The sequence below is a fragment of the Girardinichthys multiradiatus genome, chromosome 8 (genome assembly GCF_021462225.1).
Source record: "Girardinichthys multiradiatus isolate DD_20200921_A chromosome 8, DD_fGirMul_XY1, whole genome shotgun sequence".
In the NCBI taxonomy this organism is placed as follows: domain Eukaryota; kingdom Metazoa; phylum Chordata; class Actinopteri; order Cyprinodontiformes; family Goodeidae; genus Girardinichthys; species Girardinichthys multiradiatus.
In genome coordinates, this window is record NC_061801.1 from 1,013,951 (window position 1) to 1,030,072 (window position 16,122).

Below are 16,122 nucleotides of genomic sequence, written 5' to 3' on the forward strand. Positions count from 1 at the left end.
TGCCTGGAACACCTCCCGAGGAAGGCATCCAGGAAGCATCCGGTATAGATGCCCGAGCCACCTCAACTGGCTCCTCTCGATGTGGAGGAGCAGCGGCTCTACTCCGAGGCCCTCCCGGATGACCCAGCTCCTCACCCTATCTCTAAGGGAGGAGGAAACTAATTTCAGCCGCTTGTATCCGGGATCTCGTTCTTTCGGTCATGACCCAAAGTTCATGGCCATAAGTGAGGGTAGGAATGTAGACCAACCGGTAAATCGAGAGCTTCGCTTTTTGGCTCAGCTCTCTCTTCACTACAGCGGACCTGCACAGCGCCTCCATTACTGTGGCAGCCACACCGATCCGTCTGTCTATCTCCCGCTCCATTCTTCCCTCACTCGTGAACAAGACCCCGAGATACTTAAACTCCTCCACTTGAGGCAGGAACTCCCCTCCAACCTGAAGAGGACAAGCCACCCTTTTCCGGTTGAGAACCATGGCCTCGGACTTGGAGGAGCTGATTTTCATCCCTGCCACTTCACACTCGGCTGCAAACTGCCCCAGTGTGTGCTGTAGGTCTTGGCTAGAGGGGGCCAACAGGACCACGTCATCTGCAAAAAGAAGAGACGAAATCCTCTGGTCCCCAAACTCCTGCACTGCTTGTACAGAGACTGGATGGCCCCTAATAAAGGGCCCCCAATTCCATACTCCTGTAGCACCCCCCACAGGGCATCACGAGGGACACAGTCGAATGCTTTCTCCAGGTCCACAAAACCCATGTGGACCGGTTGGGCAAACTCTCATCAACCCTCGAGCACCCTGTAGAGGGTATAGAGCTGGTCCAGTGTTCCGCAGCCGGGACGAAAACCACACTGCTCCTCCTGAAGCCGGGGTTCAACTATCGGCCGGACTCTCCTCTCCAATACCCTGGCGAAGGCTTTACCAGGGAGGCTGAGGAGTGTGATCCCCCTGTAGTTGGAACACACCCTCCGGTCACCCTTCTTATATAGGGGGAACACCACCCCAGTCTGCCAATCCGGAGGCACTGTCCCCGTCCACCACGCAATGTTGAAGAGGTGTGTCAACCATGTCAGCCCCACAACATCCAAAGACTTGAAGTACTCAGGGCGGATCTCATCCAACCCTGAAGCCCTGCAACCGCGGAGCTTTTTAACCACCTCGGTGACTTCAGCCTGGGTGATGAAAGAGTCCAACCCCGAGTCCCCAGCCTCTGTTTCCACCAGGGAATGCGTGATGGCAGGATTGAGGAGATCCTCGAAGTACTCCTTCCACCGCCCGATAATGTCCCTGGTCGAGGTCAGCAGCTCCCCACCCCCACTGTAAACAGTGTTGGTGAAGCACTGCTTCCCCCACCTGAGGCGCCGGACGGTTTGCCAGAATTGCTTCGGGGCCAACCGGTAGTCCTTCTCCATGGCCTCACCAAACTCCTCCCGGGTCTGAGTTTTTGCCTCTGCCACCACCCAGGCTGTGGCACGCTTGGCCCCACGGTACCCGTCAGCCGCCTCAGGAGTCCCACAAGCCATCCACAGCCGATAGGACTCCTTCTTCAGCTTGACAGTGTCCCTTACTGCCGGTGTCCACCACCGTGTTTGGAGATTGCCGCTGCGACAGGCACTGCAGACCTTGCGGCCACAGCTACGGGCGGCATCAACAATAGATAAGGAGAACATGGTCCACTCGGACTCTAACCCAGGTTTTGCTTTTCATTTGTGTTCCCCTGCTTTTTAAGCTTCAGTTAATCATTGTTTTGCTGCTGGATTGTTCTGTTTCTGTTCTATTGCAATGGCTGTTTCCACAACTAATTTTATCCATGCTCACTGTTTAGATGTCTTCATGTCAAGCTGTAGGTATTCGCCTTTTTGTTTTCTCGCTTCATGTCCTGTTTTCATTGTGCCATGCTGTGAGTTTTTTGCTTATTCATTTTCATTAAAATTCTTTTATTCACCAAGCCGCTCTGGAGTTTCATTCTGCACCTTGGTTGAGCTTGGAAACCACATATTGCATAAAATGTGCTGATTTGATGTCTGTGTGGATAACCGAAATTGAGTTCATATAAGTTAGTAATGATCTTTATGACTAAATCTAACATGTATAAATAAAAAAACAAAAACAAAACAACAATTCATTATTTGTTTAAGTTTAGTTTTTGGTGTTGGTGTCTCATATTTTCAGCTAAGGATTTTAAGGAACCATCTTAAAAGGACATTCTGGATGTATTCCAGAGAATAAATGTAGACTAGAAATGTAAACTTTTTAATGTAGCGAGATGTCAGAGAATCTCTTTCATTTGATTTAATCCGAGTAGCAAATTTGCATTAATTTCCATTAATCTCCACATCATTAGTCCGTTAGTTAAGTTTAAATCTATACTAATTAGGATTTTTGGGTATTTTGTCTAAAAATAATTTCTAATGAAAGCTTACTGATGGGTGTGTGTGAAATAGTGGCTGGAAGTGAAGCAGTGACTATCTTGGAGAGCAAACAGTAATTTTGTTTTTACAGTGATGTGGCTTTTAGCATGAACAACAAGTGATGAAAGAATATTTGTGGAATAAATCTGGGTGTATAGTACCATCAAAAATTTCTGAGCACCTTTCACATGTTTACTCTCTCTGTTTGCCCTCTCAGAAAATGCCATCCTGTCATTTGGTTACGGATCTGAAGGAGCCGCTCCTGTAACTGAGCAACCATCCACTTTTCTGCCTCCTGCTCAGCCGCCCATCATCTCCAAACTGGCTCCTTCAATACACGGGAAGGCCATCAAGCCCATGGACACTGCCTGTATGTTCGCCACCTGTGCCAACCTGCAGGTGAGTTAAGGTCATTGGTTGCATCTAAAGCTTTTAGACACCTTAATACTGAAAATAGGAGGATATTCCCCTTCTCTTCTGGACTGGTTTCTTTAGGAGTCACCACAGCTCATCATCTGCCTCCTTTCTATTTCCCCTATTTCAACTATCCTTTTTTAATTACATCGAGGAATTGAATCTGTTTTCTGTTTGTTAGGTATAATTTAATCAACTCAGAGGTAAGGAACGACACAGAGTCAGTTTTACTTGCGGCAAGGGTAGCTGTGCAATACAAACTACAAAGTATTAGCACCCCTCTCTCTTTATTTATACATGCTGGTTCAACAGTTCAACAAACATTCAGGGTATGTGTGTGTGTGGGTGTGTGTGGGGTCAGAAAGGTTAGGGTTCATTTGTCTTGATTATAACCAAACAGATGAAGTGGGAAGTGGGGACCTGGTGAATAGCCCCCAGATGCTGCTAATAAAAGCATAAAAGCATAACTCATTCTTGTCCCCATCTCCCTTCCTGTGACATGTAGGAGGGAAAAGCACTTAGAGCAGACATGAGTGATAAACAATACAAAAGTTTTCAAACCCTAACAGTCCCCCCTTTTTATCACGAATAAGTCATGATTAAATACAAATAAAAGAAAACACTCTGTGTGAGCACAAACCCACGGACAGAAAGCAGATTATATTGTGGGAAACACTTACACGGTTCCTCCGCCCTAGGCAACCACCAATCATGGCACAGTGAAACAATATAATAAAACAAAGAAAACAAAATGTAATAAAAATAAAAGAATTAAAACAAGCCTTGATCATATCATCATTGCACTTTTTCTCATTTCACTTAAACAGCAACGTCTTTCGATTTTCTGCTATAAGGTCATTTTATGAAGTACAAGTATGAATACACTCAGGCATTGAAGATATATTCATTTACAACATGTCATCATAGTCATCTGTTTTTTGGGTCCAGTGTCCATCTTGTCCATCTCTTCTCGTGTGATGTTGCATCCTGTGGATCCTGCCTTGAACAGAGAAAGAGCCCTGCTACCAGAATTAGGCTCAGGCTTATCAGTGCTGTCCACACGTTACAAAAAGCCATGCTAAATTGGGCACAGGTCAGTTGTTTTCTTCGCCGGTTTGAGATGTTGGACCATATGGGTTTCCAACCCCTTTGTACACGGTCTTTCCCTTGTTACCCCGTCGGTTGGTTTGGCTCCTGTAACGGCAATATTAGCTTACAGTAGCTCTTGTGGATCCAGGATGGTCTCTCTGCAATTTTCAGAGCTGTCGGTGTGGTCAGGAGAACATGGTATGGCCCTTTCCAGCAGGGGGTGCTCCAGTCCTTTCTGTGGAATGTCTTAACCAGGACCAGGTCTCCAGGCCTCAGGTTGTTCTGTGAAATTGGAGCAGAATTTACTGGCAGACTACTGGACAACTGTACTTCTTTTGTTTGTAACATCTTATTCATCCATTCAGCTAATGATGTTTCCTGCTGTGCTTTTCCTATGTCATCCATTTCTGATGGCAATGGAAAAGGTCTGCCATGTACTATTTCAAATGGAGTGAGACCTGTTTGATTTGGAGTTATTCTCATCCATAATTTAACCAGGGATAGGCATTCGGGCCATGGCCTCCCTGTTTCTTCCATTGTTTTCCTGAATGTATTTTTTATTGTTCCATTTGTTCGTTCAATCAGCCCAGCAGATTGCGGGTGGTAAGAACAATGGTTTTTTAACTGAAACCCTAATGCTTTAGAGCACAGTTCTATTACATTATTTACAAAATGAGTCCCATTATCTGATCTTATGATTTGTGGGATACCATATGTGGGGAAGTAATGTGTCACTAAACTCTTTGCCACTGTGAGCGCATCACAGTGTTTTGCAGGGTACATCTCAACCCACTTTGAAAATGCATCTATGACCACTAAACAATATTTCTTTCCCCCTGACCATGATAACTCTATGAAATCCATGTGTATTGTGTGAAAGGGATGAATTGCTGCTGGGAACTGGCCTCTTTTGGGTCTCATGTTCCCCTGTGGATTATGTTTGCAGCAGATAATACATGATCTACAAATGTTTTTTGCATAGTCAGAAAAATTTATGGTATGGAAATGTAGATTTACTAAGTGTATCATTCCCCCTCTCGACACATGGGAAACCCCATGTGTCGCATGGGCCGCCGTCTTGTATAAATTCTTTGGTAATATTGGCTTATTTCCCAAATGATAAATTTCATCTTTCTTTATGGCCCCTCTATTCAGCCAAGATTTAACTTCTGCAGCTGGTGCAGATTGTTGTGAATCTTTCAGCACATCTGTTTCTATAAATAGGAGATCTGACATTTTCAAAGTGAGGGGAAGCCTCGAAGCTATTTTAGCAGAAATATCAGCAAAGGTGTTCCCCTTCGTTTCCATGGTTTCATCAGATTGATGCGCTTTACATTTACAAAGTGCTATCTTTGCAGGTAGCTGGATAGCTAACAGCAGTCGTTTTAACAGATTAAAATGTGTCAATTCTGTTTCAGCTGATGTTTTAAGCCCTCTATTTTCCCATATTTTAGCAAAATGGTGAACAGAACTGAATACATATTGGCTGTCTGTATAAATGGTTACGATTTTTCCTTCATATAGTTCACACGCTCTGATAACAGCATACAGCTCTGCAGTCTGTGCTGAGCATGTATGGGGCAGGGCCTGTGATTCTATAATTTTAGTTTCAGTGGTTACTGCATAACCAACTCTGTTTTTTCCATATTCATCTTTTGATGCTGATCCATCTACAAAGATTATTTGTGAGTTTTCCAGAGGAGTCTGAGAGATATCTTGCCTAGGTTTTGTGTCTTCCTCAACCTTTGTTTTACAAGAATGTGATTTCCCATCTTCTGCTGTTGGAATTAATGTGCTAGGGTTCAGTGGACCACATCTTTGCAGAGTTATATTTGGTTGTGAGAGTAACAATGAGGTCAACGTAATATGCCTTGCATGAGTCAAGAAAGGAAGTGAAGTTTGTAGCAATATAAGTGACACTGAATGAGGAACTTTCAGTGTGAGTGGGTGGCACAGCACAATTTCAGCTGTCTGTTTCACAGCTTCTGCTGCTGCGATGCAGCTCTGCAGACAATTTGGAAATCCAGATGCCACAGAGTCCAATTTTTTAGAATAAAATACTAAAGGTCTGTTTTTGGAGCCAAATGGTTGAGTTAATACAGCTTTCATATGACCCTTACATGCATCTACACAAAGTGTGAAAGGCTGGCTATAATCCGACTGTTGTTTGAAGCAGATTTTTTAGCTCTGTGAATGCTACTTTTCCTTCCTTAGTCCATATGATTTTGTCTTTTAATGTCATGTCTTTGCCATAGATCATTATGATTTTGTCTTTTAATGTCATGTCTTTGCCATAGATCATAGATTGCAAGGGTTGTACAATGGCTGCATAGTCTGGTAGCCATTCTCTGCAAAAGTTACACAGTCCCAGAAAGGACATCATTTGTTGTTTAGTTCGTGGTTTTGGGTCTTCCTGTATGGCTGTTTTTCTACTACTTAGGAGGGAACGGCCATGTTGTGATAACATATTTCCCCAAATAAATCACATTCTCCTTGCAAAACTGCAGTTTATCCCTAGAGGCTTTGTGTCCCATCTGGTAGAGATGTTTCAGAACTGTTATAGTAGCTTCCTCACAGTGTTGTTGAGTGTCTGAAGCTATGAGAATATCATCTACATACAACAGGACTTGGCTATGTTCAGGCACCTCACAGGTGCTCATAGAGTATCTTAAGGCTTGTGTATATACATGTGGACTTTCACTGAAGCCTTGTGGTAGTCTGGTGTAAGTGTATTTTTTCCCTTTAAACTGAAAGCAAAATAAATGCTGTGACTCTTCATGCAGTGGTACTGTAAAGAAAGCATTGCTAAGATCTACCACTGAGAAATATTTTTTATCTGGAGTTAATGAATGCAGTAATGTATGTGGATTCGGGACGTCTGGAATCGCATGTCACACTATTTTATTTATCGGTCTAAGATCCTGAACCATCCTCCACTTTCCTGTGCTGACTTTCTGCACTGGAAAGATAGGTGTGTTGCATGTAGCATCAGGTGCTTCCCTTAATATTCCTGACTTCAACATATCCTGTATTACTGGCTTAATACCCTCTTCAGCTTCTGGTTTCAAGGGGTACTGGCGAACTACTGGCCGTTCTTCAGATATTAATTTAACCTTATATGGTGGAAACCCCTTTATAAGTCCTACATCAGTCGATGATTGGGACCACAGTTCAGGTGGGACAGCAGCTAAGGCAGGGTGCCTGTTGCTCTCTTTGCTTTCAGCTAGGCCCTGTATCTGTGACTTTGCCTCATCCAAATGTGTCTTTGGATGAACTTTGACTATCCACCCTAGAGTGAGTTTCCAGATTCCTGTGTTAGGATCTACTTTCCAGTCAGAGCTTGTTAATGCCTCATATCTCCCTCTTTCAGCACGCTGTATAAAGTTTTCTAATTCTTTCCACTGACCCCCCACAGGTTTAGTTAATGACAGATGAGGTGTACTGCCTTTAAACTGTTGAAGCTGTCTTCCTGACAGTATGATTGAGGTGAAAGATTTCCCTGTTTTGGGGTCAACATATAGATGCTGTATGGTAACAGTCTGATTGTTTTCTCTGTGAAAAACAGTATCATACTGATAATCTGGCCCTGGAGTATTTTTATATCTCATGGTTACATGGAGTTCAGTATCTAGCATGTACTGTGCCTCCTGGGAAGTTTGTTTTTCTCTGGTTCTCCTCAGCAGTTCTCGAGCTGTTGGTGTGGGGCCTAGATCGAGGGACCAGTAATAATGTGGCTGTGAGAGTTCATTTAGGACTAGGGCATCTTCTTCCACTACAGCTTTCAGACCTGTTTCTGTTGATACTAGATTTGTATGCAACTTTTGCATAAGATCTCTTCCCAACAGGTTTACTGGACATTTTTGACTTATCAGAACAGGAGCCTGACAAGTAAGTTTTGTCTCAGGTTCTGTTATTGTTACTGGTGCACTTAGGTAATGTACCTCTGATGTGCCAGCTGCTGATCTAACATGCACTGCGGTGTTAGAATATTTTATTCCGGGTGGAGGTTTAGTTAGCACAGTTCTACATGCCCCTGTATCACACAAACAGCTATATACTTTGCCATTTATTATTATGTTTTTATATGGCAAATCTTGCGTCCTACTTAGTGCTATAAGTTCCAGTGCTGCTTGTATGTCAACTTCTTCCATTTCACTACTGTTTTTCTCTGCTAGTGGTGGAGGAGGTGGGGGCTGTTGCTGTAATTGTCAATTCTGGGTAGAATTGGGGTTATACACCCGCTTTTCATTACATTCTCTTGCAAAATGTCCTGGCTCATTGCAGATGAGCAGTTTTCATCTCTTGCGCCAGGGTTTTGTAAAATTGTCCTACATTCTCTAGCATAATGCCCTATTTTTCCACACCTCAGACACACATTGCTCTGTGTGTAGGTGTGTCGTGGCCCTCCTCCTCCTCCTCCTCTGTGACCTCTAAATCCCCTCCGTCCTCTTTGCCCACTTGCCCCTGAGCGATGCAAAGCCATTAAACTGTCTTGCATTCCAAACGTATCTGTCTTCCTATCTCTCTGTGTTTTATGAGCGTGCTGCGCATACTGTAAAGCTTGTGTAACAGTTCCTGTATTTTGATGAACCCAGTGTTTATCTATATACCGTCTGAGTTAAATTTTAAGGCCTTGCAAAAAGGCTCTCTTCAACTGTTGCTGATAGGCTCCTGCCTCTGCTTCATCATATAATATAGCAGAGTTTGCTCTAAAAACACGTCTCATCCTATCCAAGAAATCTTGTGGGTCCTCTTAATCCTTCTGTTTGCATTGTGAGATTTTACCATAATCTGCTGTCTGTATATAAACTCTTTGAATTCTTTCAAAGAGTAAGCGTAAGGCGTCCCTTAAATCTAGTGAATTATGTGCTAATATGTCACCATTATTATCGCATCCAGTGAAACCTCCTGCTACTCTGCACCAGCGATGACCAAACAGCTGGGTAAAACACTGGAGCATCTCTCTGCCATTAAGATGAAAACTTCCTCTGAGTTCTGTAACAGCGTCTAGAAATTCTTCCACGCCTTCTTGTATCGATGGGATACCTTTTAAAGCAGCAGTTCTGTCTTCCTGTGTCCATGGTCTATATACTAGAATAGTTGGCGGCTGTCGGTGATTAGCGTCACCTATGTTTGGATTTGCTACCTCAACTAGAGGGAATGTGTCTCCCTCTAAATTTATTTCAGATGGATGAAATTTCTGTTCATGAGCCATTAAGGCTTTGCCTGGGTATATGCTGGGGGTAGTTTTCTTATTTTTACTCCTAGTTCGCACTCCTGTGTCCCACCAGGAATTAGGAGACCAGGGCTCACTAGAAGAGCTCTGTTCTTCTGTTTTAGAAGGATTACTTAATTTTTCTTGCTTACTTATAGGAGTTTTAGGAACTGCTACAGCGCCTTCCATCTCTCCTCCAATTTGTTGTGCTCCAGCCTCCTGTCCTGCTGTCTGCACGGCAGGGGGCTGAACACCTCGCTGTCTGGATGCGACCACTGTTTCCTCATGTGGGCGCACCAAGACTGCAGCTGTCAGCTTCTCCTGTCGCTTCTCCTCCTTATCTTGCCTCTGCATGTTTCTTAATTTACTTTGTTCCAGCCATTTGTCTGAGAATTTATACTCGACCTTTCTCTGTTCCTTTTTAGTTGGTTTCTTGGTATTCATTATTTCTAATTTTAAATCCCTTTGCAATTTTAAGATATCGTTAATATTTAGTTTACCCAAGAAACCATGTTTTTTATTCCATCTATGACAGATCATACCTGCTCCTTTTACATAATTCTCCATAAACTTTACATCTCCTTCTAAGTTAATTACTTTACTTTGTTTCTTCCCCATGATGTTTAATTTTAGTTCACAATACTATAAATGTCCCAGATAGAAGTTCACTGGCATGAGATTCAAGGAGAGGACAGTAACACGCCCTTCTACTGCGACTAATTCGCAGCGGTGTTAATTTTCTGGGATTAAACCCGACCTTTATCTCCAAGAATCACCAATACGTCTTTCTATTCTGGGCAAAAGAAAACACAAGACCAGCAGAATCCTACTAAGATTCTTCCAAAATGCTTAGTCTTCCAAACACACACAACAATACTCACACAGTTAGTATTTTAACATATTTATGTCCCTTCAGCAATATGTATGGTCGACCTAGCTTAGTTTATGAGCTCTCTTTATTATTCAACACTTAATTTCTTTCCTTTCCGGCGGAATGTTACCAACCAAATTATCCAGTTCACTTTACGGCGTCTAGTCGCTTTTAATCTCTTTACGGCGAGATAACTACCTAAATTTATCACTATTTCTTTGCGGCGAAATAAAACCTTTCCAATGCAGTGTCCTTGTGGCGACACACTACCAAACGACTTTTAAATACTTTTCTTCTTTCATTTATATAGCGCTTACTCTTATCTCATGTATTGTATTTTAAAACTATCTCACCTCATAGTTGACTTCTAGGTGACTGTCGGACCTCCAGAGTCACCATGGCATCGAGCAAGACAACAATCCACCGGCCAGGTGCGAACGTCACACACCGGGACTTTCAGCCACCAGGCTGTGCAGCAGCGCTTAATTCGACGTCAGGCTGTTCCCGGAGATCCGCCAGTCACTGCAAAGAAAGATAAAATCAGTTTAATTCTTATAATATCCGGCTCCGAAGGACCAAATTAATGATAGGTATTATTTAGTCAACTCAGAGGTAAGGAACGACACAGAGTCAGTTTTACTTGCAAGAGTAGGTCACTCTCTGCAGTGCAGACTACAAAGTATTAACACTCCTCCCTCTTTATTTATACATGCTTGGTCACACACAGTTCAAACAACATTCAAGGTGGGTGTGTGTGTGTGTGTGTGTGTGTGTGGGGTCAGAGAGGTTAGGGTTTATGTGTCTTGATTTGAGAGAAAGGAGTGAGGATTGGTGCCAGTCCCTAGATGTTGCTGATAATAGCATAACTCACCCTTCTCTCTTATCTCTTTGTCTATGACATGTGGGGGAAGAAAGCACTTAGAGCAGACACAAGTGATAAACAATATAAAAAGTAGTAAAAACCCTAACATTCCACTAGTTGGTTTTCCTGCTGGGAAATAGAACATTCCTCAATAGTTTGATTTTGTTTCTGTTGCTTTTCTAACATACTCCTCATGTAATCAGCTAGGTTAGCTTCTTCATCTAACTCCCACTGATTTTTAACTGTGGTAATCTGTATGGTCTTCCAAATAACGTTTCATAGGGTGTTAGCCCTGAGGTTCTTGTAATGTTTATATATAGTTTTACTAGATCCAGACACTATGTCCATAGTCTTCCTGTCTCTTCAATACACTTTTTCAGGCGGTTCTTTATAGTCCCATTAATTCTTTCCACTAATCCAGCACTTTGAAGATGGTAAGCGCAAAGGTTTCTCAGATTTATGTGAAACATAATTCCTATTTTCTTTATTATTTGATTTACAAAATGGGCTCCATTATCACTATATATTTTCTCTAGAATCCCATATCTGGGAATGATATATTTACATAGTGCTTTTGCTACAGTCAAGGCATCTGGAAGTTTAGTTGAAAATAGTTCTATCCATTTAGAAAATGCATCTATAATGACTAAACAGAACTTTTTCCCTTCACTGTGGTTTATGAATTGTTTGGAAAGGATATTTTGGGTTTGGAAATTGTCCCCTTCGTGGTCTTAAATTCCCTTGTGGATTATGTTTTGCACATGTTAAACATGTTTTACAATTTTTTTTTAATAAGAATTAAGAATTAAATCCATATGTTATATAATATTAATATATCTGTCCTAACCTTCCTCCATGTTGAGACATTGTGAAACACGATGGCTCAATATTGCCGCCCATTTATATAAGTTATTTGGTAGGACAGGTTTATTATCTGGTCAAATATAGTTTTCATCTTTTAATGCAGCTCCATGTTTTTTCCACATTTCTATCTCCTGTAGTGGGCTTTGTTGTTGCATTTCTTTTAACACTGTATCTTTTGTCACCAACGCATATCCTGTTTGTATCGTCCCTCTCTCATCTTTTTTAGAGGAACCATCTACAAACTATTTCATGATCCTGCAAACCACTTCTAGTTTTCCTGCTAATTCTTGACAATCATGTTGAATTCCATCTTCAGCTTCTACTCTCCATTTCAGTTCAGACGTCATTTTCAGCTCTTCCTCATACATTAATTTGTTTAATGGAGCTACTATTTCTGCATAATTTGGCACCCAGTTTCTACAATAATTAGTTAGTCCAAGGAAGGACATCATTTGCTTTTTTTTTACTGGTTTTGGAGCTTGTAATATTACAGTCTTTCTTTCTTCTACAATTGTGTGTACCCCTGCGCTAAGATTATGACCTAAGTATTTAACCTCATTTTTACACAACTGAACTTTCTTTTTACTGACTTTGTGTCCCTCTTCTGCTAAATGTTTTAATAATGCTATTGTGTCATTTTTACAGGTTTCCTCATCAGGAGAGGCTAATAGCACATCATCAACATATAGTAAAACCTGACTACCTCCTGGAGGGTCAAACTTGGCCATACTTGCACTCATTACCTGAGAGTATATAGTTGGACTTTCACAGTAGCCTTGAGGTAGTCTGGTATAAGTATATCTTTTTCCCTTAAAGGTGAATGCAAACCAGAACTGACTATCTTTATCTATAGGTACAGAGAAAAATGCATTACTTATATCAACTACAGTAAATATTAACTCAGAGAAACTATATTTACTGTGGCTCAAACTTCTTTTCTCATCTATGTAAATGACTTTTTTTAAGTTTTACTCTCTCTCTCACACACACCCCTGAGGCTCCATTGTTATAATTTCTTACATTTCTAAACATTTCTAAAAAGAAAACTGGTAAAACATGTATTTTCTTAGATTTTAATGTAATGGTAAACATATTTATTTATTTTACGTATGCTGTGAGCTATCCCTCCATTTCATTAAAATATGTTCCTTCTTTCATGAACCTATTGTTTTACTGCCATCTTCAGCCCTTCATTCCACTTAGTATGTTGTTCTCCACTGAGCCATTAGTTCAGTCTTTACTATTAAACACTTTCTGTAGAGAAAAAGTTGTTTTAAAATAGAACATAGAGCCTCATCCTGGACCTTTCTTGGAGTCTTACCTCTTGTCCTGTTATCAGTAGTAATAATATGATTATTAATAAAGGTATACAGTGCTATGTATGTATTACATTGAGTAAAACTGTATCCTTCTCTAATGAAATTAGTTTATATATTAAATATTACATGTATTATTTAGAAAAAAGAAAACAGTTAACTAATTAATGGTCCACCTGTGATTAACTATGATTTATTTCTCATGAATTCTGCACCTTTAAACAACCCAGAGCTGTATGTTAAGGTTAGATTATATGAAAGAGAGGAGGGAGGCTTACTTTTGCTCTTTCTACTATGTCTTACTGGAACCAGGAGATATTTTCCTGGTTTATTGCAGAACACTTTCTTCTGTCTACATGTAGAACTGGACTATAGGACTGGCTGCAGCCATGAGATGCTATGTGGTGATCTGAAGGACCTTTTCATGTGTTTAGTATCTTTAAGATTAAATACTTTGATTTTGACCAAGGTAAAGGATCAGATATTTTTCACATCATGATGCAGATCCCGGTAGAAGCTCACAGAGAGGGTTCTACTGTTTTCTATCATGGCCAGCCCATTTAACTTTACCTGTAGCTCAGGTGAAAGTCCCTCATCATGACCCTGATGATGCTCATTAGTGAACCTCTACCTCATGCCTTGCTGGGTGAATAAGTGATTTGTGCTAGCTTACAGTTAGCCAATTCTGAGCCAGCTCTCAGGTTTAACGCTAACTTCAGTCTGGGTTAAGCCGCTCTGCTTCCACCTGTTCCTGGGCGCGCACACCCACCAGGCTCCCACTCTCTGGTTGGCTCCACAGCTGCTCTGAAATGAGACGTCTCCCCTATTGTAGAGCTGTTTGATGTTCTAAGTGTAACTTTTCAGGTAATTATTGAGGCAGGCCAACGCTCCTAGACTAAACAGCCATTCTGGGCTTCTTCAGAATAGACAAATTGCCAGTCTGCCTTAGCCTTTGCACGTAGTTGCGTGTGCGCAAATAACCTCTTTTGTCTTCTTTTCCTTTAGACTCATTGTCAGGTTGGGTGGAACAGGCAGTGATTATATGGAACACAATAGAAACTAATCTGATTGTTTTTAAATAAAAATGTTTGGTCTGTCATTTTAAGAGCTTAATGCATCTTTTTAACAGACATAAACTCCTAAATGTCTTTTTTCATGAGATTCGGGGCTGTTCTGAAAACATCTGGAGCTTCAGCCCCAGAGGTCCAAGTGACAGGTCTAACAAAGCACCTGGGTACTGTGGCGGCCTGATTGGACACGCATTTTGTTCACCTCCACGCCCATTTCTTTTTTTATGACGTGCGTTCTCCGGCGGAAAAAGCGTTGTTTTCCGGTTGGATCGCTGCTGGGAGAAATGATGCGTGGCAGTGGAGTGTGTGGCATTGACAGTTCATGAGACAACAGAAGCAGATATTGGATTACCTGAGAGTTCGTCTGGCTCACATCAGAAGCTCACCATTTGGATCTAGTGTTTCAAAACGCCGGTACCGTGAGTGACAAAACAACCTGTCAGCTTAAAGATGCTGATACAGGTTGTCTAACTTTATGAGCCGCAGAGGACAGTGTTTGATTTGCTTCCTTGTGCGTGTATAAAAAACACGAAATGGAGTTTTTTCTTCTATTAGTTTTTTGGATGGATTGGACTGGCTTAATTTTGTTTGAACTGAATTTGACTGAACTGAGTTAATTCTTATTGTATAGACTATTATTGATTTTTGTTGTTTTTTGCTGGGGACAATTAAATTGTGGTTGTTGGGTGATTCTCCATCAATGTTTCGGGTGATGAGCATGTCTCTGCTTTTTTTCCCTTGTGCTGGATTTTGGATTGCAGAATAAATATGTCAGGAGTGAGACCTGGCTGGCACCCCAGAAAGAATGTTTCAAACTCTGATTCCATAATACCGCTACAGTACCACTGTATATTGGAGCTAGTCTACATGCACTGCCATTCTGAATGGGCATGTGCGAGCGGGCTAGATAGAAAACAAATCATCAGCTGACTTAACAATACATATATATTTACCTCATATAGATTTTTGCTCTTTTTACAAGGGGTTGTCGACCAACAGTGAAAAATTATTGTCTGCCTGCCTACAACCACCCTCACCAGCGAGTGAATCAAAAGTACAGCAAACTGTGAATGCTTGGTGGTGAATGCTTGGGCGATACCAAGTTTTTGGGCAGAGTGGGGGGGGGGGGGGGGGGGGTGCGTTACATTACGAAATGATGATACTATTTTGCTGGCAAATGAAAATAAAGGCAAATCAACAAGTTATCCATGCAGGATATATGGTATTTGTGAATCAGAACGATTTTATTTTATTGGAGGAGTTATATGGACTGAATCAGATTTTTGGAGAGGTCATAACCCCCCCAACCCCCCCTGCAAATTACGCCCTTGTGCATAGGAGAATGTAGATGTCACACAGCAGCACTGTTTCTGGAAGTAATAATGGATGTCTTCATCCCTGCGTTAAGTTGGAAGTGAAAAGATCGGAATTGGCCCATTCTGACTGGCATGAAAAAATTGCATATGGGCCCCTTTCTAATTTCCGAAGTACACAATAATGAGCTAGGAAACCAATACAGAAAGGAAAAACTAATAAGGCAGGAACTAAAGAACATAGATAAATGAATAGAATATGGCAAGTATAAGGAACACATTTAACAACAGGGCATGGATGAGAACAAACACAAATTAAAACCCAAGGATCGTAAGGGTCATCGCAAGGATAAAACATGCAACCCATATTTAGAGGCTTCATTCCTCAATGCAGTCCATTTTTACTCCTGGCCCAGGCATCCTTTCCTGCATGTCTCCCCACTTTCTTCAACCTACTGTTGAAATAATGAGAAAAATAAAGGCCACTAGTACTGCAAAATAACACAAAAAACTGTCATCATTCAGACTCTGCATTGGAATTAAGCTATAATCAAATATGTTCTTTCACAAAAGGCTAATCTAATCTGTCTCTGAATCTCAACAGTGTTTATCACTGCAAACTGATGCATTAGACAGCTGATTGAGTGGACGTGCCCACTGCTGTGTGTGATGCTCCACAGATCCACACAGCATCACATC

The 16,122-nt window shown here is 41.5% G+C and overlaps 1 protein-coding gene across 1 annotated transcript in view; it reads left to right on the forward strand.

Moving 5' to 3' along the window:
* Positions 1-16,122, forward strand: part of gfra2b (GDNF family receptor alpha 2b) — a 380,025-nt gene that overhangs the window by 335,292 nt on the left and 28,611 nt on the right. The window contains exon 8 of the mRNA XM_047373569.1: positions 2,627-2,808. Coding sequence (XP_047229525.1) covers positions 2,627-2,808 — 182 coding nt within the window. The remainder of the gene's footprint in view (positions 1-2,626; positions 2,809-16,122) is intronic.